At 34.2% G+C, this 25,569-nt stretch overlaps 4 protein-coding genes, 1 long non-coding RNA gene and 1 other non-coding gene across 7 annotated transcripts; 1 reads left to right on the top strand and 5 right to left on the bottom strand.

Moving 5' to 3' along the window:
* Positions 1 to 2,522: 2,522 nt before the first annotated feature.
* On the bottom strand, positions 2,523 to 4,236 carry LOC139873166 (uncharacterized). The gene is made up of 4 exons (XM_071861099.1): positions 3,893 to 4,236; positions 3,670 to 3,784; positions 3,429 to 3,543; positions 2,523 to 3,349 (listed from the first exon to the last, which is right to left on the bottom strand). The coding sequence occupies exons 1-4, from the start codon at positions 3,991 to 3,993 to the stop codon at positions 2,625 to 2,627; spliced, it is 1,056 nt and encodes a 351-aa protein (XP_071717200.1). The 5' UTR covers positions 3,994 to 4,236; the 3' UTR covers positions 2,523 to 2,624.
* Positions 4,237 to 4,969: 733 nt separating this feature from the next.
* LOC139872299 (actin-related protein 6) lies at positions 4,970 to 7,345 on the bottom strand. The gene is made up of 7 exons (XM_071860146.1): positions 6,580 to 7,345; positions 6,120 to 6,336; positions 5,969 to 6,032; positions 5,791 to 5,875; positions 5,544 to 5,594; positions 5,400 to 5,462; positions 4,970 to 5,297 (listed from the first exon to the last, which is right to left on the bottom strand). The coding sequence occupies exons 1-7, from the start codon at positions 7,275 to 7,277 to the stop codon at positions 5,168 to 5,170; spliced, it is 1,308 nt and encodes a 435-aa protein (XP_071716247.1). The 5' UTR covers positions 7,278 to 7,345; the 3' UTR covers positions 4,970 to 5,167.
* Positions 7,346 to 8,312: 967 nt separating this feature from the next.
* On the top strand, positions 8,313 to 9,984 carry LOC139871740 (uncharacterized). Its single transcript, XR_011766746.1, has 4 exons — positions 8,313 to 8,543; positions 8,980 to 9,162; positions 9,504 to 9,631; positions 9,731 to 9,984. It is a non-coding gene; the product is annotated as an uncharacterized lncRNA (long non-coding RNA).
* Positions 9,985 to 10,270: 286 nt separating this feature from the next.
* On the bottom strand, positions 10,271 to 13,542 carry LOC139872581 (putative clathrin assembly protein At2g25430). The gene is made up of 3 exons (XM_071860488.1): positions 13,291 to 13,542; positions 12,441 to 12,510; positions 10,271 to 11,870 (listed from the first exon to the last, which is right to left on the bottom strand). Exon 3 carries the CDS (start codon positions 11,814 to 11,816, stop codon positions 10,272 to 10,274), a length of 1,545 nt encoding a protein of 514 aa, XP_071716589.1. The 5' UTR covers positions 11,817 to 11,870; positions 12,441 to 12,510; positions 13,291 to 13,542; the 3' UTR covers position 10,271.
* A 1,408-nt stretch (positions 13,543 to 14,950) lies between these two features.
* Positions 14,951 to 15,066, bottom strand: LOC139873818 (U5 spliceosomal RNA). The gene has a single exon (XR_011767534.1). It is a non-coding gene; the product is annotated as a U5 spliceosomal RNA (small nuclear RNA).
* Positions 15,067 to 15,798: 732 nt separating this feature from the next.
* Positions 15,799 to 24,503, bottom strand: LOC139871739 (topless-related protein 4-like). Of its 2 annotated transcripts, none has more exons than XM_071859473.1 (25): positions 24,427 to 24,503; positions 24,045 to 24,146; positions 23,708 to 23,887; positions 23,329 to 23,442; positions 23,061 to 23,219; positions 22,788 to 22,971; positions 22,557 to 22,680; positions 22,295 to 22,407; positions 22,018 to 22,189; positions 21,820 to 21,929; positions 21,660 to 21,729; positions 21,513 to 21,586; positions 21,192 to 21,383; positions 20,979 to 21,106; positions 20,647 to 20,881; positions 20,386 to 20,550; positions 20,080 to 20,172; positions 19,827 to 19,976; positions 17,917 to 18,027; positions 17,655 to 17,834; positions 17,427 to 17,555; positions 17,245 to 17,340; positions 16,971 to 17,159; positions 16,712 to 16,878; positions 15,799 to 16,273 (listed from the first exon to the last, which is right to left on the bottom strand). In XM_071859473.1, exons 2-25 carry the CDS (start codon positions 24,122 to 24,124, stop codon positions 16,078 to 16,080), a joined length of 3,411 nt encoding a protein of 1,136 aa, XP_071715574.1. In that variant the 5' UTR covers positions 24,125 to 24,146; positions 24,427 to 24,503; the 3' UTR covers positions 15,799 to 16,077. The 2 variants fall into 2 exon arrangements, with proteins under 2 accessions (XP_071715574.1, XP_071715575.1); XM_071859474.1 differs by having other exon boundaries at positions 22,018 to 22,186.
* Positions 24,504 to 25,569: the final 1,066 nt, after the last annotated feature.

The raw sequence follows: 25,569 nt of genomic DNA, 5'->3' as shown, positions 1-25,569 counted from the left end.
TTCCTTTCTTTCGTTTTTGAGAAAATCTATAATAATAAACTTTAATTTAGATATAGAAAACTCTCAAGTAAGATAAAAACATCTATAATAAAAGATAAAAACATCTGTCGGGTATTTTTCTACACACTTATCTCTTCATTTATTATTCTGTTAAAATTCAACAATATTGTCTTAAATTACCGTCACTCCCTATCGTAACTAAACTATTCATCCTCTTAACCTTCCACATCATCGCCACATCAACAACAATATTCTATAACTAACTCATAACTAAACACTCTCTATCATGGCTAAAACAATAATCCTCTTAATATACAACGTACAAGCAATAAAGCATTAAGTCCAAACAATAAAAAGCTATTGGGACCCACAAATCTATAATTAAACCTCATACTTCCATTAAATTCATGGTGAAAGCGGATAAATAAAGCGGATAACTAGCTCGTGCCTATGGTTAGTTACGGGTGATGACGGGTAATGAGCGGGTAACTAACGGATAACTAGCTGTAGGGAGTGGTCTAAAGAGCTTGCAAATTTTCGTCATTTTATTTTATTTGGTACAGTCATTTCTTATCTGATAAATAATATGTTTTGCAATTATATAATATATGTTGAATTATCGTGGCTGGTCAGGTCCCTGTCTTTTAATGGTTCACCCACCAATGAATTCTCTTTTAAAAAAGGAGTTCGCCAGGGTAACCCACTCTCACATTTTCTTTTCATAATTGCAACGGAGGATTAAATTTCCTTATGAAATCTGCAATTGAAATACATCTTTATAAAGGAATTAAAGTTGGAGTGGATAAAATCATGGTATCTCATCTATAATACGCGGATGACAATTATGTTTTTCGGGAAGTGTAGTAGGAGAAACGCGGTGAATCTCATTAACATCCTTAAATGTTTTTGAATTGGCGTCCGAACACAAAGTCAACTACCATAAGAGCAATCTATTCGGTATTGGGGTAGGAAAAGAATGGGTCGATTGTATGGCGCATAACATTGGTTGCAAAGTGGGTGAGATGCCTTTTTTACTTATCTAGGTTTGCCTATCGGTTCTAAAATGAATAAACTCGCTGATTGGAACCAGGTTACATAAAAATTTAAAAAAGGCTGCCGGATTGAAGAGCACAGAAGTTGTCTTTCGGTGGAAGGTTAACCTTGGTGAAGTCGGTACTCAATAGCTTGTCTTTGTATTACTTTTCACTCTATCGTGCTCCATCGTGTGTGATAAAAACCCTTGGGAGATTGAGACGTAATTTGTTTTGGGGCGGGGCGGGTCGAGTAGGTCTTACAAAATGGCATGGGTAAAGTAGAAAAAGTTGCTATTATCGTACGATAGAGGGGGTTCAAATATCGGGTCACAAGATACCTGAATATATGGAGTACATGAGTAAAAGAAATATAGTTAAATAGTTAATCCATATACCTAATTCACCTTTGAAATTCCAATTAAACGTATCCAATTTATGGTCGCAATTAGAGGTTTCGAATTTGAAGGCCAAGTTCACTTAAGCAATCAGCATAAAAATAGAGTTTTTAATGATGTGCTTTAACTACTTGAAAAATATGATTACAAAGAAATTAGTTTTTCCTTAAAATAATTTATAATTTATTTGAATCATGGCTAGGACTAATATTTTGTAGTGTCTAGGGTTGAGTTGGAAATAGTCAAAGAATAATCTTGCTGGCTGCATACTATGAGGTCGGATTATTCACCTTTTAGGTAACCCGAAAAGAAATAAAACCTTTTACCTTCACCTTTACTTTAAAAATATTGATTTCCCCCCTAAGATGTAAAAATATGACACACCTAATGTGATATTAAAAGCAGATTGGAATTAACGATACAATTCATCGTTTAATGCCAAGAACCTAGGTCCTTTTCCAGCCTGGTACATTTGTCATGGCTAATTCAATGGGTCTGGTTGTGAATGTATAAGGATAATATGACAACCCGATGGGTGGACCCGAAAGCGAGACGTGCTTAACAGATCCACATCATGAAATGAATGACAACCCTCACCACCCAAACCATCAACACCACCTGCTCATATACATACCAAAAGGATATGACGCAAGGTTCAGACAACTGTATATAATTCGGGTTTGACCATTTGCCTATGAATCTGCAAATCTAATACAAATCAAGTCCAAAATAATGAAAAAGGGTAAACGGGTAAATGTAGAAGGTTACTTCCCTACTAATTGATTTCTCAATTAGCATGTCACGAGGAACTAGGTTATTTTGAGTCTGATTGAATCGACTATGCTCGACTTCCGACGCGCTTACTCATTAAGGATATAAGTGGCCCTCCTGGATGCATAGCATACCTCGGGCGCTCGAATAAAGTAGCATAATCATATTCAAGTAACATCCAACCGTTCTTAACACCCAAGGGGGTGGCTAAGAGCGTGTTTGGAATTGCTTTCTACCAATGGTTTTGATTCAGGCTACCCGGTGAAAGGGAGTATTATGAAGGGAGTATTATTTTTTACTCAGATATACACAGCCTATCCGGGCATCCAAGATTAATATAAAGTTTGAATCTTGAAACTTACAAAGACTTCTTTCTCATTTCATCTCAAAGAATAGCATAAGAAAACAGAATAAAATTTAGTATCTACAAACCTCTTCTTTTCATTCGCTCAAAATCTGGATCCAAACTCGAAAAATGCTGCAACTCTCCTACTGTTTTTCGTTTCCTAACATCTTTGACCGTTTTGTCACCTTCTACAGCCTCTGAATTCATAGGAAAGAAAGAAAATTCCTTGTTTCTAAGACTAGATTCGGAACTTTTTCGATACAAGTCAACATGATCAACATGAGTAACCTCTTTTCGATCACTCGAAACAAGACCTAACCTTAGAGACAAATCACATTCCACCAATTTGGGTTGAGATTCGTTCTTTGAACCTTTGTATTCTTTATCAAATAAAAATAATCTTTCAGGACAACCCGTTTGAGAAGAAGATGGCAAAGGCTCACGGGCTGCCTGAAAAACTGGCGTGCCAACAATTATTTTGTTTGAATTTTGGTGATTTTGAGGTTGAAAATGGAAACCTTGGTATAATGGGTAAACCGAAGAAGGTCTATTCTCAAAGGACATCATTTGTACAGGCGAATTTTCAAATGAGGGAGGACGAAACGAGGAACCGGGAGGGTTAACTGTTAAATTCGGCCTGACATTCTTATCAGCTTCTGAAATTGTACTTGTTCGATCCACAACATTCGGCCTTTGAACATTTGGACTAGAATCTTGGTTTCTTGGGCTTAAGTAGTTTCTGGTGTTGGTATTTCTTTGACTTCTTGATGATTTAACAGGAACACATCCTAAATTAAGGGCAGCTGAACACCATAGCAATACAACATCATCAAGTTATGATTTTTATCTAAAATTTTTTTAAGAAATGCAAAAAAGGTGTACCTTCAACACAAGGGGGCAAGAATTCACCAGTTTCATTGGCCTCATCTTTCCTGATTATGGTGTCAATGGCATCATTCATACGATCCCACAACGTTTCAGGGTCTACGTATTCTGCCTAATTGTAATGTAACAATAACATAACTATCACTAAGATATTTTAAATGGAAAACAAAAGTTTTTAGAGCTTTTAAAGATGTGATTGCAGTTCATATTACAACAACAAAAAACTGAAAATGGGTACCTCGGAATTAGCTTTGGAGTACATGATTTCTTCAGATTTCAACACAACAACAGGCAGCTTTTCTTGCCATTCTCTGTTCTTCTTAGTACCAGGACTATGGTTTTCATGTACAAGTCTAATTAAACAAACATATGATATTATATTATATGCAATATTTCAAAAACCCAATAAATAAAAAGCAATAAAAATCAAAACTTTTTTAGATTTAGCTGATTAAACTTACTTAAAAATCTGTTGAATGATAGAACCTCTAACGGGCTGATGTCTATCACTGTGCCAAGATCTTCTTACACACTCAAACGGTCTGGGTCCAGGCCTTGGCATCTTTAATTAACAACCAAAAAAACAAAAAACAAAACTTTTTTGGGAAATTAAGAATTTTGAAGTGAAAGATGAAGAAAATCAAAACTACATGGATACTGGAATTGAATTAGGTATCACCCAAAATTGACTAAATAGAAAACAAAACAAAAAATAAAATAAAAAGGCCATTCATTGCTATCTTAAAACCTAAAGATAGAGACTAGACAGCGAAGAGAGGAAAAGATGCTTCTCCTTTAGAGCAATTTAATGGGGTGCTCAATAATTGAAGTGAAAATTGAAATAAGTTATTTTTTTTTATTTTTTTTTTTTAATAAGTTATTATTAATTTAGTGTTATTATTAAATAAATTGGAATTGGATAAAACCCCACCCTCACAAAACACATAGAAAGCTATAAAGGGTGGGGGACAAAGATTTTAAATGAAGGGGAAGGTGGGTTAAGATCAAAACGTTTCATATGGTTTGTCAATTCTACCATATGCATCATGGCAGACGGAATCTTTTTTTAAGGCTTTTTTTATTGTACTACAGTAGTATTTATTTATTTATTTATATTTATTTTTATTTTTATATTTATATTTATATTTATATTATTATAATTATAAGTACTATCTAAAATTTATTCAATGTGTTTTAATCAGATAGTGATGTTTCTTCAATTATTTTCAAGAGCTAAAACAATTGAAAGTGGTTCTTCAGTTGATTATGGTACAAGCATAGGTCCTACACAATGCTGGTATTATAATTTTAGGTGTTTTAAGGTTACAGATACTTGTCTAAGATATTTATGGAATATTTTTCTTGGTTTTATACTTTAGAAAATTATACTACTTCTCAATAACAAGTCGTTATGTCAAATAATAAATAAATAGAACTCCTGAAAAACTACCTAACAAGGTGCCTTAATCATCATTACTAAAGCCATTAAACATAAAAGCCCAAAACAACTTATTATATCATTTAGGGGATTAGGTGATATAAGTGTTGTTGTACTTGTATACATACGTCAACAAAGGTAGATGATTTTCAATCTAAAATCTAAATCCAAATCTAAATAGGGCTCAAAATTCAAATACCAACCTAATCTTTCATTCACTGTCACATCTTCCTTTCCTCTGGTACCATACAAATGAGATCCATATAATAAAAAAAAAAAAATACATTTTGGATGTGAACTAATGAAAGAATCGCCTACGACAACGATAAGAACCAAGCTCTTCGTACTCGGCTTTGGTGACGCACATTGCATCAAAATCAGGGCTAGATGCCAATAGTGATCCCCCTCGCCAGACACCCAATATGGGACTGCAAGTACAAAAACAACAATTTACAATAAGTTACCTTAGTGGGGGGGAAAATCATAAAACAAAAACAACCAAATATTGTAAAAAGATGGTATTATATTACTCTTCTTGAGTTGTTATCTTCACTTGGTACACATCTGGAACAAGAGGACGCAGCTCACTTTCTCTGTAATCAAATAAACCGAACCAAATCTATTACTGCCAAATGAAGTTTAGGAATAGAATAAAACACACGAGTGAAACTTACAGTCTTTTCGCAAAACCGTGAAATAAGGTGCTTCCGCCGGTCAATATGATACTGCAAACAAGTTGGACTTAGACGTCAGACAGATAATTTAGATTATGAAGTGAACAATGCGACATCTGGGGGAGACACATCACATTTTTGGTTATCCTAGCACATGTAAGTAGGACCAATGAAATTAACAAATTAAGTAGCCTATGATATGGCAATTACGACACTAAAGGACACTACTTTCTTTTTTGATCAATACCTTTCATACAACACAGGATGAAGATATGGATGGCAAGAATTGACAGCTCGAACAATACACTCTGCCAATCCAGCCTGGTTCATTCCTACAAAAATTTCACAATTTTATATAAAAAAAAAATCACCAAGTAAACTATTTAATCTCATTTTCCAATCAAACACATCAGATTGACACGCACCCAAATCAGCTGGCCGAAAGATCATCTCAGGGACAAGAAACCGCTCATTACTCAAGCTGAACTCCTGTTATTCAGTAAGCAAATTGCAATTGATTAACTTAATTAAAAATCTAAACTTTAGACGAAACGTAAGAAATGAAAATAGTACTACATTTTTGGTGAGATCAATTCTATTCCTTTCCGACGGTTTGCTTCGAGTTTCCGTTTGATCAGCTTCATCCGTCTCTTCAGAGCCCAAAAGTTCACCATCCTCAGATAAATTTTGATATCTTTGTGCTTCAACAGGGTCTTTTACAAACCCCTTCGTATGCGTAATACCGTCAGGAAGCACATACGTACACCTGAAATAATTGTCGTTTCCCCGCCTCCTGTATATTACCAATAGCAGAATGTATCATTACTTAGTTCATAAACCCTAACAAAATCAACAAATTAACATTTTGACTTTTCAAAGTCAAACATACAGCATTTAAATTCAGAAATTCACCAACTTTTCTCAAATTGTAAAAATATTCCAAATCATAAGAGCAATTTATCACAAATACTAAGAGAAAAACATATAAATTTACATCAAAGTTAATCAATTTGACTAAAAAAGTCAAAATTAATACCTAGCAATCTGCAAATCTCTTGCAACATCAGTAGATACAAAACACAATTTCTCCTTAACATCATCCATTAAAAAAGTTTCATCCATCACATTAACAGATCTATAACTAACTAACTCCTTCAAATAATTCGTCAACGCTTTCCCGCCCAAATCCATTCTTTTGACGCCATAATTCACCGTGAAATTCTGAAACACAGGTGCCACGTGGCTAAAACTAAACCCTAGGTCAACAACTAAACTACACTGCGTTTTCGAAACGACGTCGTACGGCCGTCTACTAGCTTCATACAAATGAACTAGCGACGGAGAATCAGAAACGAATAATGATTTGAAATTAAACTCTTCGAATACGATTTCGTCAGTCGCGCGTGAGATCGACGCGAGGTTAAATAAGGGTTCGGTTAGTAAGAGTGACGATTGTGAAGGTGTGATGTGGAGTAAGTTAGTGAATATGTGGGACCAGATTGTGGATTGGAGATCATGGTTGATTAAGTAACCACGGTCGTACGGACGGCGGATTACGGCGGAGGTTAGGTCTTCTGTTGGTGATAATAGTTGGTCGGCGAGAAGATGTTTTTTAGAAGAGAGTGGACGGGCGGTGCAGTTTGGGACGACGGTGGTTGGATCACGTTCGCCGCCGATACCGGCTTTGATTAAACCGCCGCCGTTGTCGAGAACTACGACGGTGTTGGATGACATTTGTGGTGGAAAAACAGCGATGGTGTGTGAAGATTGGGAGAATGAGTGTGAGCTTAGTGCACGTGTTTCACACGTGGAAATGGGAGTGAGAGTGTGAGACTGTATTTTTACTTGAGAAATGGTTTTGATAATAATAGAAGTTTTACAAAGGTAAAACTAGAATTTACATATACATTTGTTAATATAAGTTGAATTTTTTAAAACTTAACTCGATTAAATTAAGAAGTTTAAAGCTTATAAAATTTGATAATGTCAAAGTGAAAAGTAATTGCTATTTACAAAATACATATTTTATACACCTTAACCTTAACGACAGTCAAATTATAAAAGTTATATTTTCAATTAAATTCAATTAATCACGTTGCTAAAAAAAAATGTAACGCACTACAATTTTTTTTTTCTTTAGAGAAAAAACAAAAACTATATAAAAAAAGAATTACAATCGAAATGAAGGCAACATAACACGCCACCGGACTCATCGCAACACAAGCAAACTAACAAACTACCTAAAGTAACTAAAACATTATAATCACAACAAAATCAACTAAATGGCAACTAGCAAACTAACAACTATCAAGAGATAATGAGATCCACACTGATACAAAAAGAACTAATCGAGCTATCAAATCCCCTCCACTTAAATTTGCGAAGCTCTTCCCCATGGATTATCATGTTCTTTTCTTTCTTTGGTCTCGAAATTGTTTTGGCGCCAATTTGCTTGCCTTTAACTTGAGAGCATTGAAATTCTACGTGAACTCAAAAAAATCCTCGGTATTACACTATTACTTAAGAAGTGTTAGTATCATTGGCTTCGGCCTCGAACGTCGGGTAAAGTAAGCTTTACGGAGTACAGTATTTTGGGAGAATTTTTTTGTGACAAACAAAAATAATAAGGTAAACAATTATTTTGGGACGTATCGAGACTTTCGTACACTTAAATTATTTTATTTTAAATTTTCTTTCCTTTTGTTTTTTTTAATTCTTTGTTCCCTTCCCCATTGACTCATTCTATTGCAATTTGCAATGATACAACAATCTAGAGCACCCTTCCTCTATGTCTCTGACTCTGTTAATAGATATCCATATCTATTTGTAATAGGGGTAGCTTTCAATTATCACATCCTCTACCGTTTGCAGTTTGCGTTTGCTAATTAGGTGAATCACTATTTACAGTTTACTCTTTTCAATTCAGCATCAGAAACCATCACTACGCTTTAGATATGCATGATTAAATCCATTCCACACACTCTTTGTTAATCAGATCAGGTTATTTCACAATCTTTTACCGCCATTCAACTATTACAAATACTCATTATCTCTGTTAGTATGGAATATTACTGCATATTATGCTCATTTTACTTTGATATTCCGTTGTTTGTTGTGAGTTCATAAACGTATGCTTTATGACTGTTTATCTATTTACAGTATTATTATTGTGCCGTATTCATTATTTAACAAATGAACATATTTCCTAGTACTTATTGCTATAAACATCCTTGTGGTGGTTTATTGAATCACCAATAGTAGCTTTTTATTATTAGATTCTATTCTATTATTAATTGCTGTAAACTACCAAGCTATGAATGTTGAGGAGGTGGATCACTTATCTTGATTATTCAGCTGTTAACGATCCAATTCACATTAAGTTGTCAAGTTGTTATCTTTACATACTAATACTCATTTCTTGCTTCTGGTTTTCAAGCTTGTATATAGTTGTTACCTATTGGTGATAGTTGCCCTGGGATGATAGCACGTAAGAAATGGAGTTGTTAAACAACATCGTTGCAGCCATCATGAATTATGTGAAAAATGCATCTGATTGGAAGACGTTTGCGTACGATACCCCCTTTTGCTCGAGCTGTTGTTTTTGGAGTACCCATTGGAGGTACAGTTTCGAATCTTAAAACATCTTAACAAACTTCATTATTAATATACCATGATAGATATGCAATATGGAAAAGGACAAAAACTAAATCTTAAAAATATAAAAATTTTGGCCTAACTTTGACCGACTGTGACCGACTCAGCCCGACTTTGACCAGAATTTTTAGCGTTGACCGACTTTTATGTCGTTTATGGCGACTGGGGCGGGCTAGTACCCAAACTGATGCATCGGCTGACTCGGCTGTCTTCTACAAGTGTGTCCTCAAGCAGTCGAGCCTTATTTGCTTATACATATAAAATCATTGTATATCAGTATAATAACTTTGTACAACATATATGTAGGATTATCGGGAATATAGGGACTTGAAATTACTAGTGACGTACTATCACCTTTGGTGTTCCTCGTTCTAAAGAAATCCAGGGGGTCCTTAAGAACCAATATTCGGTTGCTTGAAAATATTGCTGACCGTGTAAGTTTAAATCGATTGCAGATGAGTTATTCAGTTCAACACGTATGAATGTATGATATAAGATGAGGTTTAGTTATTTAGAAGCTGATGGAATTGCAGGTACTGAAACAACACTCCGTTTTTGTGGTACCTTCTAGAAGGTCAACACTTGATAAATGCAAGCTGCCCGTGGGCATCCGATTGTTTGTTTCGGCTGCGCACACATAATCTGATATGCATAAAGCTTGTGAATCGATTAAGAGCGTTGCCGCTTCAGTGTTTACAGGTCAAACTTAGATACTAAATTCCGTTATCTTTCGGGGGAACAAACCTACATTATTTTGGTGATAACTTAATGTACCATTATTGATTAATCTAAGTAGATTTTTTTTTCCTTCTTTTAAATCTTGGGTATAAAGTTATCATCTTTATTCATATTTAACACAATCACAGTACTTAAGTGTCCTAAACACCAATGTTTGATGTTAACATAATAATGACTAAAACAGCATCTTGAATTTTTATCCTTTAAGTTATGTTTTTATTCGATAGCGACGTTGATTTTATTCATTGAATCAAAATATCATTTTACAATAAGTCAAAAATTATCTTAGTAGCATTGAGCATTCAAAAACATCGACGCTATGGTGAATACTGATAGTCAATAATGCGCATAGTTGTAGCCTGCTTGTTGTCCCATGCCATTATAAGTAGCTGCAATACCTGCATTAATTTTTCCAGGCGGCCCTTGTCCTTGCATCGCATACGTTTGCCAAACCTGGTGTCCCTGCACTGCAAATTTCTGTTTCTTTTCCAGGTCAGCAAGCTGTACATACGGTGGAGGTGGGACCATGAGTGACGCTGCAAACGGGTCTTGTGGGTCCACCACGTTCTTATGAGGTGCAGGCAGTGCTAACACTGGTCCTGCACTTACCTGATTGTAGCTCGTGTGTGATGATGTCACCGCTCCTTGATCATATATCCCATTCAGCATTAAAGGATCAAGACCAGTGCTTATCGTGTTTGCAGCCATCGGTTTAGTTACATTACTAGTCGATTCAACCAATGCCAGCTCCCAATCGGATTTTCCACTTTCCGACACCGTTTTCGGTCCAGACAACAACGCAAGTGCCAACGTGTTCCCATTGGTGACAGGTGGCGCTGTTTCGTCTTCCAGGTCCAACAGGTTGTTACTTGGTTGGGTCAGCCCAACTAGCGGCAATGGCCCGTTTTCTTTATCACCTTCTTCGATATTTTTCTTGATCTGAATCTTTTTTTCCCTCAATAACTGTTCGAGCGTTCCCAAAACCTTGTCGGTCACCTTTTGCACATCCGGGAACTCAGCAGCTCGAGCGACTCCCAACTGCTTTGACCAGCTATAAAAGTCAACAAGCTCGTCGATCGTTTTAGCTGCATTAACATACTGGTCAAAGGTTTTAACACAATTACCATACTCCATTGTTGTAAACCTATCAAACAAAACTCCCAACGCCTCGCATATGTCAGCATAAATCCGAAAACTTTCCTTTAAAACGAGGTACAACGCAACCAGCACCATTTTACTACTTTTCGCACTGCCAGCTGGCCTACACGATAACACACGATCCATAAGCCGAACCAGTTTATTCAACCTCTCCAATACCCGATCGGGCTTCATTTCCCTAACGGGCGTCATTGCAACTTTCGTTACCGATTCATATAAATCACCATAAGATTTTGACTTGTGACTTATTTTACGTTCAAATGCGATGAATTCAACCTTCTGATCAAGATACATCCCATAACTCTTCACAAACCCTGAATGATCCCAGTAATTCGAAAGAGCCTCAACACGAAAATCCGTCATATTCAAAACCCTAGCACCTTTTCGACTCGCGTACATTATCTCTTGACCGAAAACCGGATCACCATCAACTAACAAACGGTGTACAAGCATTAGCGCTTTCAATGCAACAACCCAGTCGTGCGTTTTACTCAACCGCTTTGAAATGTTGTAAACGCACGCACCTACATAACATCTTGATTGCGATATAAGATGAAGTATCTCTCTTATGTACTTCTCTTCGGCTGGTTCGTGGTCATGGTTCGTTGCCTTTACGATGAGCACCTCAAGATCAGGGGCTACGTTTCCGGCAACTTTCGCAATGCTTATACTGGTTTGGTCTTTAACCACCCCAATCGCCTTTCTGATAGTGCTCGAAGACATCGATACAGATCAGCTGTTAATCAGCACTTGTTCTTCTAGCCACAAAAGCAAAATCTGCAAAATAATGTATCATTAGATTACTATCTATTCTTGAATATAAGCTACAAAATCATAAGCACTCACACATTAGCAATCATACTGATTTCTTGTTTATTATTACAAGTCTTAAAATTAAACTATTCAGTTGATCACTTTTGCATAATGATTTGCAAATTAATGATCATTGAATATTACATATAGTCATTATTATTCTCATGAAGGTCTTAAGATCTCTGAAACAAAATATATCACAAAGTTCATATTGGTATCTTTCTTTTTATGGATCAAGAAAGCTAAAACATATGGATTATAGATACATAATCGATTTATAAGAACCCGCGTATATATATTATATATTACTCGTACTATATATATTAACACAAACAATACATTGATTGCATGTTTTTCATCACAAAATCAAAATAAAAACTCAAATTTAAATTCATACAATTTGATTCAAGCTAGCTGCATGTAATGATTATTGATCACTTACATAATGGATTCACATATATATTCACGATATAAAAACGATTGAAACACTCAACATGTAACATAAAAACACACATAGATACATTATACACTTACCAGAAATTGTAAGAGAATTTGATTTGATTTTGATGATGATTGATTAAAAGAAAGAAGAATAAGTACCGATCTACAAAAGAAAAGTGAATGCTTTACAAAACACAAAAGATGGTGAACGTATGTATGTCAACTTTATTACGTGTATTGATTAATGATTGAGTGGTGTATGACAAGTGTAGTTTCTAATTTTAAACATCTTTAACTTTATAAACTTGGTCCCTAAACTATTGTTAAGTTTCTTAAAGTGTTTGACTTTTTCAACTGAAACCGTTGCTTTTTGTTACTAAAATTTGTGTGGATTCTAATTTTTCTTGAATTAGAAGTGAACCACAGTGTTTGGTTATATGGCCTTAAATACTTGAGTAATAACCGTAAAACCATTATGACATTTTCTTGTTCGTATCAGATAAGTAGTGGAGTAATACATATGAATTTTTTTTTTTTTTTTCTTTTGGGTCACAAGCCAATGAGCACATTAGCTCCTTCATAGCAGGTAAACCTCGGACATTAGGAAACCAGAGGTCACCCAATGTAAAGCACCTTCCACTGTAAATCCTCCATTAGACTCAAAAGAACATTGCCAAGAATTGAACCCGAGACCTACAGCTTCACTAGGGCCACTTGAACACTGTCCAAGTGGTTAACTAAAATATTGGATCTACTCAAAAACACTAGGAATCCCTTTTGTGGTACTTATAACTATATACTACCATTTACTTTTGGTCTATGACAACCTGAATTATGTTAACGAAGATATACTCATGTGTTCTTTTATATCCAATTAACGTATAAATATGAATATGAATGCTAAATAGACTAAAATGCGAGTAATTCGACATAACAAGCTAACCTTTCCAGCTGGAGTTGTGATTAGTGCAGCGCTGATGAAGAATTGTCGGTGTACGTCTTTTAATTCTTTATATGAACATTGTAGTTATACGTAAAGAGAGATCTGTATTAGACTACCTGATATAGTTTGACAACCGGTTGGAATGCATACTGTAAAGGATGGCAACTTTGTAAATTGTAACTGATTTTAAGAGATGCCATCGCTTGCAAGTCAAATCAATTCTTAGCAATCCATCTGGATATAATCTTATATGAAAAGCAAGTTGCAAAAATAGTATTAACTGAAAAGAAATCTATTGCACAACCGACTATCAGATGAAAATCGCATTGTGTATAACCTTTGACAGGGTATGGAGGAGGTAAAATGTTCAAACCAGAATGAAATCTTAATCCAAAAGCCTAAATAAAAACGTTCACACCATTTTTTTTGATGAGGTAGTCAATATAAATCGACAATGGAAAACAGAATATAAGTAATACGGAGATTTCATAATAATCGACTCGGGGAAAAAGGGGCAATATTGAGATTAATATACTACGGAGTATCAACATAACTTCTGATCACAAGCATCAAAAACATGATTTCCCTGAATTTCTCCAAAAGGCCAATTGATAAAACAACTTGCAATACTTCTAACAAATGGTTCTTCAAAATAGCTGTTTTAGTCATTTTGAATGCAGCAATACTAATACTTTTAACCAGCTCAACATTTTCATTACCAAAATCACCTGTGAAAAATGCAGATACAGAAATGAAGAAAACAGTTGACAAACAAACAATAAAAGAGCATCATTATACACATTACGTTGATACAGTAGTATGGCACTGAACTTATTAAGTTTGCCAGAAAGAGAGCCAAATTTGGCTGCAATTCAAACAAAAAGATCAAACTGATCAGTAAAAAATCCAGAAAAACATCTAATAATGAGAGAATTACATAAATTTCAACAAGATATACTGCACACACATATGTAAAAATCAATCAATTAGCAGCAATGTTACACATTATACACCATTCATTGTGACAAAATCCGAACTATTTCAAATAGTAACTAACAGACTACAGTAATGCCAGGAAGAATACAACTTCGCCATCAATATTAGACCATGGATGGTGTAAAGTCGCAACGTCGGACTACTTAAGTCTACCTGTGTATTATATTGTGTTAATCCTTGCTGAAAAGTGGTTTATAGATCATGTACAGACAACTAAGACATTAATGTATACATTATGAACTATATAATTAAAATTAATTATGTGTAACATTTTGATGTATATATAATGTGCCCACAGTTAGTGCAAAATAAGTACTCCTTAATAATTTAGACAACTGAGAGGACAAATTACCTTCAGCTGTTCTAGGGTTTCGGTTCTTCTAGTAAAATTCAATTATCATACATCACAAATACAAATAAATGTTGATTAAAATCAATTCAATAAAATACACCATATTAAAACAAAAAAGGCGAATATAAAAACATCTTTAACGAGAATACAAGCAGAAACCTCAGTAAAAACAAATACGTCAGCAAACTATAACTAAACGAAACATGAAACTCGAGTAGAAGCTTATTAACAGGCAGGTTATGCTAGCTAATTAATACAATAAGGCATCGTCTGTACGATAGGAACACAAAGATTGAACTGAAAAATTGATTGGAGCCTTAATTAAAGGGACTCTCCAAAAATAAGCGTATGCCACTTGATGCAACGTGCACACGGTATTCTTTAGTAAAAGGCAAAAGAATAGTTCGCTTTGTGCACACTGCATGGCTGCGTGCCTTTCATTGTTCCAACTCGCTGCTATTTTATAGCCACTTTCAGTCCCCTTGGTTTCTTATGCTAGCCGATGTGGGACAAACCCAAATTCCACACTCCTTAATTTTTCTCTTCATAATTCTCTTCTACTTGAACATATGTTCAGTACATACATTAAACTCAGAAAAACAGTTCCAACTTGTTTATTTGTACCCACTTTTGATCATTATTAATCATATCATATAATCATATACAAATCATAATCATAAACTTATCACGATGATAGCTTAAAACACTAAAAACTGAGTCTCTGAAATGGAAAAAGATATATTAACTGATCATGTTTTTCTAGTTGTAATTATTGCAAGTAAAGAGTCAAAATATTATAGCTTCATTATTGTTCAACCGAATATTGTGGTTAGGTGAGGTTAGTTCGACGATTTGCATAACTATAATGTTCTTCGTTCCATAACATAAACGAACAAGCTTAGATATAGACTAGAAGAGTGTTATATTATGATCATTCTGGTTCAGAATCCTTAGGTTTTCTTCAAGTTGGTTCATTTCTATGAAGAACAAATTTTGATCAGAAGATAAAAATGTTTACGATTATGACTTTATCAGCCAGATAACTAACTAAAAAATTATGGTTTATGACTAAAACTGATGATGTATGAACTACTCTTCATCATCAGATGATAAACAGAGAGAACATAACTTTTCATAACACATCAAGTAACATCTATAAATTAACATCACATCCATTAAAATCACTAAAAAGAGTTGATATCAACACACTGTGATAAAAAAACCTCTGTATAGGTGCTCCTAAACTCACAACTAAAACGACAACTTAAACAGAACCTTGTTAAAAATAAAAAATAAAACATTGTCATAAAAGATTTGCTTTACACCATCCATCTATAATACCTGATTCTAAAGGGTAGTCAGTCAATAACACTACAAATTCCAGGTATCACTGCCTACACTCACTGCTGTACCTAAACTCTTCCATCCACGGTTAGACGTTACCTCTGCCCTTGATCGGCTGCACCTGTTGTGATATTGCTCGGACCAGCACCGTTTTCGAGTGGCGGTGAAGTGCCCCATTTCCCTTCTGATTCTTGAGGCTCGAGTACAACCACTCCACCATCAGTCAGCCCTAACGCAAATTGATTGATGTGTGTTGGATGTGCAGCAATCACAACTGGATACACCTTTGAGCTGCAAAATTACAAGTTAGTTGTAAAACGATGTTTAAACACAAAAAAAGTAAAGGTGGCATATAGGCACATTGGTCATAACAAGTTAGGTTAGTTTTAGACATGTAAGGTCAAGTGGAGCCGAAAGACTATTTTGTCCACTAACTTTAAAGCATTTCAATGAACACACAACAATCTAGTGGGTCAATTATGATTACAGCAATTAATAACCCTAAGGCTATCTGTAAGAAAAAACCCTGTATGCACAAAAAATGGTACATTAAGGTTAGTGGGGTAGCTAATAAGAAGTTAGTGAGGTGGTTATCATCATAAGCATGTCCAAAATCTTAAAGATACGTTTAAAAAAATTCATTTATCAAACATAAAACATAAATATTTCAAACAGATATATGGCAAAAAAAAATCTATCTTTACAACAGTGCCTTAAAGATACACTCACTTAGGATTAGATGGCAAGTATGCGGTCGAACTGATTCTGCATCGCAATCTGAGCGTTGATGCAGTAAGAATACCAACATTTCCATCCTCAAAACTCACGAAAACTGATAGACCATCGCATGAATAGGTAGCATGTGTGATCAAACCACTTGTTTCAGGAGGGACCCACTGTTCAATAAATAATAAAATTTAGCAATCGCGAGAATAATAACTGAACATAAGCCTACAAGATGAATAATTTACCAACCAACAATACTCACCTGCTTAATGCATTCAAGTTTAGGTGCTTCATAAATTGCTATCTGAGTTTCATGAACTGCAAGCAGATGTGTCTGATCGTTGTGAAACTGTACACGCGTATCGACTACGGGAGCCGCAACACGCCCAGGTGGAATTTGCAACTGTTTATTTGTTTGCTTCTCCCATCCTTCTGTACTCCAAATACACAACTGCCAAAAGATTGATATATAACTATGAAAAACAAATCTCCAAATAAAAAGATTCATGCTTTTTGAGAATTTTCCATTTTCTCACCTGAGAATCAGCGCCAGAAGAGACTAGCACATTAAGCACATTAGAGAAGGCCAAGCCTGTTATCCGCTTACTATGGCCTTTAAGCTTAGTTTTGACCTATTCACCAAAGTAATGAATATTACCTCGTTTTTCAAAGATTTAAATATATCTAAGTTTCATAATAAGAAAGATCGAGTAACAACCTCATCGATGCGGACATTGTATATTTGGATAGATGAGTCATCCATGCCTATGGCTATAATGTTATTGTCTTGTGGATGGAACGCCAAAAACGTTGCGGCGGGTGGTGGTGGCATGAATGTAGTCATCGTCTGCAAACATATATTTTAAGTTTTACACAACCAATATATAAATTATATAAACAGTACTTGGTAAAGTACAACTTTTAGAAAGAAAAAAAAATATGTTACCTTAAATGTCATCATATTAAACAAAGAGATCTTCCCTCCTGATGCTGACATCACATAAGAATCATTCTTTGACAACGCAAAACAAGAAACAGATTCTTCGGGGTTTGTATCACTGATAACATTAGTCATCAAGATGCCGCTTGTTGGTTGCCAAAATGTAGGGGTAACACTAGTAGTAGCCTGAATGACATAAAGAAAGGTAAAATTAGGTTTACAATAACAAAATGTAGGATTAAGAACGCGGTAATAGACTAATAGATACCTTTGGGATTTTGTAACGGTCATTTTTCATCCATTTCCATAGTTTATGGACACCATTTGCTGCTAGAGCCAGTATGCCAAGTCCCGTATTAGTGTAAATCAACCTTGTAACCTGTAAGTATATGAAGGAAGAAGGTCAATTGAGTTTGACAGAAACCTAAACCAAGGCAGAAATACAAAAAACAGGAGTTGAATGCTTTAATATATATATATATATATATATATATATATATATATATATATATATATATATATATATATATATATATATACACACACACACACACACACACACACACATATATATAGTGGTAGGATCAAGAGGGAAGTAACCAATCGGGGGGAAGCAAAAACTTTTTTTTTTCGTTTTTTTAAAAAACTTTGTTCACGAACATTATAGATGGGATGAAAATATGAATATTTAGTAGACACTTTGTGATAAATGTTTTTATTTTGGCGGGAAAACGCTCGAAGAAGTAATATATAACAATTATCGTGTTTTTCGAGCGTATGTTGAGGTTTTAGCTATTGGGGTTTAGATATTAGGGTTTAGATATTAGGGTTTAGAAATTTAGGGTTTAGGGTTTAGATTTAGGGTTTAGATTTAGGATTTAGATTGAGTTCTTAATACGAACGGTTTAGAGTTTAGGGTTTAGGGTTTGGTGCTTTGGGTTTATGGAATAAACCCAACACACCAAACCCTAAACCCTAAACCCTAAATCGGGCTAAATTTTACTTCACAAAACATGGAAAAAAAACGTTCATATTCTTCACGAACAATATTATCTTGAATGTTATTTTTGTCGATCGTTTTCCCGCCTAAATAATAACATTCATTACGAAGTGTCTCTTCTAAATGTTCATATTTTCGTGTGATCTTGATGCCGGAAAAAAAAATTCCAAAAAAAAAACAAAAAAAAAATAAAATTTGCTTCCCCCCGATTGGTTACTTCCCCATTGATTCTCCATAAACCCAAAACACCAAACCCTAAACCCTAAACTCTAAATCGGGCTAAATTTTACTTCACAAAACATGGAAAAAAAACGTTCATATTCTTCACGAACAATATTATCTTGAATGTTATTTTTGTCGATCGTTTTCCCGCCTAAATAATAACATTCATTACGAAGTGTCTCTTCTAAATGTTCATATTTCAATGTTCATATTTTCGTGTGATCTTGATGCCGGAAAAAAAAATTCCAAAAAAAAAATAAAATTTGCTTCCCCCGATTGGTTACTTCCCATTGATCCTGCCCCTATATATATATATATATAGGGTGAGGATCCATGGAGAACCAAAGGTAGTAGAGAACCCATGGAACTCGTGCAGATTCAGTAAATCTGCTGCAGATTCACATTTTTTTTCTTTTTTTTTGCAGATTGAGTCAATCTGCGTGCAGATTGACGATTTTTTCCAGTTTTTTTTTTTTTTTTTTTTTTACAGATCGACTTTTTCCTGTTTTTTTATGCAGATTGAGTCAATCTGCGTGCAGATTGAGTCAATCTGCGTGCAGATTGAGTCAATCTGCGTTTTTTTTTGCAGTTTTTTTTTTTTTTGCAGATCGACTTTTTTCTGTGCAGATTGACTTTTTTTGTGTGCAGATTGAGTCAATCTGCGTGCAGATTGGCGTTTTTTCGCAGTTTTTTTTTTTTTTTGCAGATTCACTTTTTTTTTTCTGTGCAGATTTACTGTTTTTTTTTTTTTTGCAGATTTTTTTTTTTTTTGCAGATTTTTTTTTTTTGCAGATTCTAATTTTTTTCCATAGATTGAAGCTCAGTCTCCACATAGATTGAAGTTCAATCTATGAGTTCTATGGGTTCTCTACATACTCTAGTTCTCTAGGGATCATTTCACTATATATATATATATATATATATATATATATATATATATATATATATATATATACCAGCATTGTGGAAGATGTAGCATCCGGAAGCCTCAAGGAGCGGCACTGTGACGGTTCTGTGATGTCAGTCAGTTTCCATATTCTTGATTTGTCCATTGATTCATCTCCGATTCTTGGCTTAACATCAACCAAACTTCGATTGTCACCATTCTATAAGGACAACCGAGCAAAAATGTTAGCATCGTGATAACATGGACAACAGATAAGGAAAGGAATATTAGTATTGTGGTTCCCAAATATAGAAATAACTAACCATTGGGACCATCGAGGGGATAGGTGTAGGTCTATCCATAACATTTGGTCCAGCAGAAGCATTTGCAGCACCAAATGTAGTCATTGCAGAGCTCTGTACACATGGCAGAGCATTTAGTAAGACAAAATGGGTAGGGTTTGCTTTGGGCGACCCAAAAGACATTTTATCCAAATAGATAGTAAATACTTATTAATTAATAGTATGTAAATAAATTTAGAAGATTTTTAGCTAGATGTATTTATCTGTTGGGAATAATCATAATCCAATACAATTATATAGATTAAACCTGCAAAATCTAACATTTACCTTTACTACAGATGAGGATGCAACTCTAGAGGGGTCAAAAGAACGATTCTCCATGGTTCTTAGTAGCCTAAGCCCATCTGGATTTGCTAAAACTTTGATACCATTATCATTTGTTGACACAGCCATTAGAATCCCTTCCTTGTTAAATCTTATGCAAGGTGCAGCCTGCAGATATTAAAACATTTAATGAACCAAAAGTGACAAATGTATAATCATATAGATATAAATAAATAATATTTAAGTATTCGTATGAAAATGTACCGGTAGACCACCCTCAGCATCAATGGTCGTCAACAAGTTAACATTATCCATGTCCCAAAATTTAACCAAACCCTCATCACCAGCAGCAAGAAACCTATTTTTTGTGGTATCAAACTGTACAACTCCTACAGATCGTTTTCCAAGCCCATTATATGTACGTTTCACAGCTCCTTCACTTTCATTCCATTCCACAATGTAGGATTCTCCTTCTTTGTTTGTACCACATGAAAATAACCTATTATGCATGAATTTATTATGTTTTAATTAGCTTCAGAAGTAGTAAGTATTTACACTAATCCCATAATAAGCGCAAAGTCGTTGATTTTTCAAACCTTGTTCCATCGGCATTGTATGCCATAGTAGTTGATGAATGACCCGGTGCATCATAATCAACTCTCGAACCCATATTGTCATACAACCACGCTTTTATTTTACCATCAGTTGCAGTTGAGAATATAAACTGGTATAAAAACATATAGGAATTATAACAATAACTGAATTTGGGGAAGAAAAACATAATTTTTAGAGATATATATAATTTATACCTGAATGTTTTCTTTATAATGGGGACATACAGAATATACAGGTGCTTCATGACCTTCAAATGTATACTGCTTATTCCCTGTTACTGCATCCCAAACTTTTATCAATTTGTCTTCTCCACAAGTCACAATGCAAAGTTGTTTGTTTGGGTAAGAAAAGGCAATATCATTAACACTGCCAGCATGAGCCTCAATCTGTAGAAAGGAACCATGTAGAAGATTAAGCTTGTCTCAGATATATATATATATATATATATATATATATATATATATATATAAACATGGATTAATGTCAGCTAATTAAGAGGAAAAAAAAAAAAAAACCTCCAAGTGGTTTCGGAGATCATCACCACCATGGTAAGAGTATATCTGCACAATGTGCTTTGAATACGCGACACCTGAAAAATATTTCATTAATTTCATAATAGTTAATTTGAATCTTCTGAAATAAATGAACAACCATCAACATACCAAATAGGGTTCCATCAGCACTCCAAGTTACACGGTTGATGGATGCAGTATAGTCATTGGTCAAAGAGGCCTAGCACAAGAGTCAACGGTCAAAGTGTAACCATAATATCAATCTTGATCAGGATTAGAATTAGAATTAGAACTAGATTTAAATGCAAACCTGCACAGTCATTGAGCAAACACCAAGATCCCAAACCTTGAAATTCTTATGAGCAATCTTTTCTCTACTACTAAGGTCCCATATCATGATATCTCCTGTACTTGTTCCGACTAAAAGAAAAGGGACAGGAACAATTGTAATTAGTACACGTTTTTAAGGAAAGTCAAAAGATCAATTTTAGAGCAAATGAGAACTAACCAAGAAGCAAAATTTGTTGTACTGGATGAAAATCCATGCTTTTTACAACTGAACCTTGATTTAGGGCCATCACCATTGCTTTTGGTAAATCATCCGATGAGTATGAACTTTGACCATGACTCTGACCACTGTAACCAACGGGTAAGATATTTACTGGTAGATGATTGACCTGCTAACAACACATAGATGTATAAGAATAAAGTTATAAACAAATTATTCTTGTAAGTGGAAAAAAGCTTCACATCATTATGTTGAAGGTAATAGAGAAAACGCATACCTCCTCAGAAATACCAAATGCTCTTGTTCTCTTCAATACATGGTCAGAGTCAGCTGTTTGATAGTCAACAGCAGGATTGTTGGTTGGGGGAGTCCTCGGACGCTTTATTATAGCTATCATGCAAAAAACATTAACTATCAATAACACATGCAACAATATATATATATATATATATATATATATATATATATATATATATATATATATATACACACACACACACACACAACACGGATCGATACAATTAAAATAAACTATGTACCAGAGTTATTTTGTGGATTGAAACCAAGAGGAACGGCAGAACCCGATGGATGAGGCACTGCGGATGGGCTTCCCATCCAACCAGCAAGAGATGTTGGTAAAGCTGCTTGTGCAGGCTGAAAAGGCTTTATACCCAAAGGAAAATAGTAGCAAAAATGAAAATAATTAAGAAAAATTGAAAATTTAGATTTGTATAAGAAATAAAGAAGATTGAGAACTTATTTACACTTACCCCGTGTGCGCCTAAAGGTAGAAAGCCTGCGGGCTTTGGTACAGCACCCATTAATGGGTTATTAACAGGGGATGGAGCCCTTGCACCATTCGGTTGTGACTGTCCACAAGAATGGTCAACAAACAAAGTCTTTATGTCTGGATTCGGTTTCGGGTTTTTACACAGCTGATGTTGCCAATTTAAACTACATATATAAATATAAAAGGAAATTCAAAACAGAGTCATGAAATTAAGAAAGAAAAATCAACCCCAATTAGCAAAAAAGATATGAACCTTTGATTGATGAGTGTCCGCAATCGTGAATTTTTCAAAGTTGGGAAGTTTAGCTTATCACGAAACAAAGGATTCGCTTCAATCAGCTTTTTAAGCTCACCCAACATTATACCCCTGGCAGACTTGGTGTCACCATACTTTGATAATTGCTCGTTGTCTCTGTATGAGAAATGCCCGGCTCATAAATAACCAAAGTTGTACAACAATAACAAAAAGAAACAAAATAAAAGTGTGCGCACTATACAATTTATGAAATACACATCCAAACCTGAAATTCTCAAGCGTCAAAAGCTGCGTTATTTCCTTAAAAAGATCTTCATTAAAAGCTGAGAAAACCTTTAAGTCCTTCACTAGAATTTCAACAGCTTTAGCACGATCCTTCCTACATTTTGAATATATAATAAGAATCTGCATATCTTTACAAATGATGACCTCGTTATAAATTTCTAACCGAAACCAATTATATCCCAACTTAAAGATTTTACTAAGATATCCCTAAACGACAAAAGCGGACTCATGTATCCATCACTAATTTCCTTCCAAGTTTGTATAACACAACCTAAGCACGTTTGTAACTAATGCAAAAATCAAAGGGATCGCGTATGAACAGGCTGAATAAAATAACAAAATACACAAAAAATACATACTTATCTAAAGCTTCTAGGTACTTCTGCTTTCGAATCTCAAAGAAGATCTTCATTGAATATCTGTTATCATCCACTTTCGTGAATCCGGAAAGATATTTTTCAACCTCGTCCCACTCGCCATTCGTCACCATTTCCTCAAAGTGACGAATGTTAAAGAAAAACCCTGACTCCTGCTCCAACCTTAACAATACAACAAACTTTCAATCACACATCAACACAAAACCACAACCAAATTTCATAACAGTACAATTACACATTTTCATCAATCTGTTTACATAATAACAAATTCAACATTAAAACTCTATAAAAAAAAAAAAAAAAACTTAATAAACCCTACCTGTGAACAGTCTCCTTAAACTTCTCTTCATCTAAAAACTGAAGTATTAAAAACACAAGTTCTCTACTAAGGGAAGACATAGCTTTCCTTTCTTCCCAAAAACTGCAAAAAAAATTAAAAATTAAATTATTTTCCACGTGGATCCAAAAATAAAATACTTTTAACCTCTAATTAGGTAAAATTGAACGAATAACTCAACAAGCAAAACCCTAACGAATAGTTACAATTATTAATTCAGCAAATAATTAGCAATTTCCGTAAACATATACATACACACATACTATATATATACATACAGAATCGTCTACACGTATAATTGCGCATACAGAGATAATAATCATTAGGTTAACGAGAGATATAAACAAAATTTGATGTTTCGTACCTTTAAAGAAGATGATGAAAGATTACAGAGACGGATCTGAAGGTTTGTACATAGATATAGATATATCTATAGATATAGATATATATGTACCTCTTTTGTTGGGGATTTTGAGAGAAAGAAATTGAAAGCACAGAGGAGAAGAGATGTGAATCGAAGAATAAAGACACGCGAGATATAAATAGCAAGTGAGATACGAGTACTACGAGATGATATATGCAAAAGATAAGGACAGTAGCTTATCATATAAGTACAGCTGCTTATCAAACGGGTGGTTATTATTATTATTATTATTATTATTATTATTATTATTATTATTATTATTATTATTATTATTATTATTATTATTATTTTATTTTTTATTATTATTGTTATTATTTTTTATTATTATAAGTTAATTTGTTGTTGTTATTATTATTATTATTATTATTATTATTATTATTATTATACATATTATACATACATATATATATATATATATATATATATATATATATATATATATATATATATATATATATATATATATATATATATATATATTAAGCGGGGGAAGCAAAAAAAAAAATTCGTTTTTTGAAAAAACTTTGTTCACGAACATTATAGATGGGATGAAAATATGAACATTTAATAAAGACACTTTGTGATAAATGTTTTTATTTTGGCGGGAAAACGCACGAAGAAGTGTATAACAATTATCGTGTTTTTCGAGCGTATGTTGAGGTTTTAGCTATTAGGGTTTAGATATTAGGGTTTATAGGGTTTAGATATTAGGGTTTAGAATGTAACATCCCGCCTTTTTCCGTTTACTTTTCCGTTTAATTATTTAAAGTCCGTTATATGTTTATAACACCTCCCGTTAATACGCGTTTTAAATTATCTCGTTTAGGTAATTCACGCACCCGATTTAAACTTGAGGGACCAATCTTGACATGTGACCAAACTTTTGACTAGGTCAAAGTGGTCAAACCACTCCCATCCATTCATCTTTTTCATTTTCATTTTTCCTTTTCTCTTCATACTTTCCATTTTTCTTTCAATTCTCCAAACAAAGAAATCATCATCTAAATTCGTTCAAGAAAGCTTCAATCAAAACAAATTACATATTTGAACTCCTTGCAACTTCCTCTTCGATTCCATACCGAG

The sequence above is a fragment of the Rutidosis leptorrhynchoides genome, chromosome 10 (genome assembly GCF_046630445.1).
Source record: "Rutidosis leptorrhynchoides isolate AG116_Rl617_1_P2 chromosome 10, CSIRO_AGI_Rlap_v1, whole genome shotgun sequence".
NCBI classification, from domain to species: domain Eukaryota; kingdom Viridiplantae; phylum Streptophyta; class Magnoliopsida; order Asterales; family Asteraceae; genus Rutidosis; species Rutidosis leptorrhynchoides.
This window is presented reverse-complemented; position numbering and strand designations above follow the sequence as displayed.

Bases quoted from the DNA above. Each gene is read 5' to 3' on its own strand.
- LOC139873166 (XM_071861099.1), bottom strand. From the start codon at position 3,993: ATGCCAAGGCCTGGACCCAGACCGTTTGAGTGTGTAAGAAGATCTTGG. The intron at 3,785-3,892 runs GTAAGTTTAATC...TTGTTTAATTAG, and splicing joins ATCATTCAACAGATTTTTAA to ACTTGTACATGAAAACCATA. The intron at 3,350-3,428 runs GTACACCTTTTT...TATGGTGTTCAG, and splicing joins CTTGCCCCCTTGTGTTGAAG to CTGCCCTTAATTTAGGATGT.
- LOC139872299 (XM_071860146.1), bottom strand. From the start codon at position 7,277: ATGTCATCCAACACCGTCGTAGTTCTCGACAACGGCGGCGGTTTAATC. The intron at 6,337-6,579 runs GTATTAATTTTG...GGTAATATACAG, and splicing joins AGAGATTTGCAGATTGCTAG to GAGGCGGGGAAACGACAATT. The intron at 6,033-6,119 runs GTAGTACTATTT...ACTGAATAACAG, and splicing joins GAATTGATCTCACCAAAAAT to GAGTTCAGCTTGAGTAATGA.
- LOC139872581 (XM_071860488.1), bottom strand. From the start codon at position 11,816: ATGTCTTCGAGCACTATCAGAAAGGCGATTGGGGTGGTTAAAGACCAA.
- LOC139871739 (XM_071859473.1), bottom strand. From the start codon at position 24,124: ATGTCTTCCCTTAGTAGAGAACTTGTGTTTTTAATACTTCAGTTTTTA. The intron at 23,888-24,044 runs GTAGGGTTTATT...TGTATTGTTAAG, and splicing joins TTTAAGGAGACTGTTCACAG to GTTGGAGCAGGAGTCAGGGT. The intron at 21,730-21,819 runs GTTTGCATTTAA...CTCTTGTGCTAG, and splicing joins TTTGCTCAATGACTGTGCAG to GCCTCTTTGACCAATGACTA.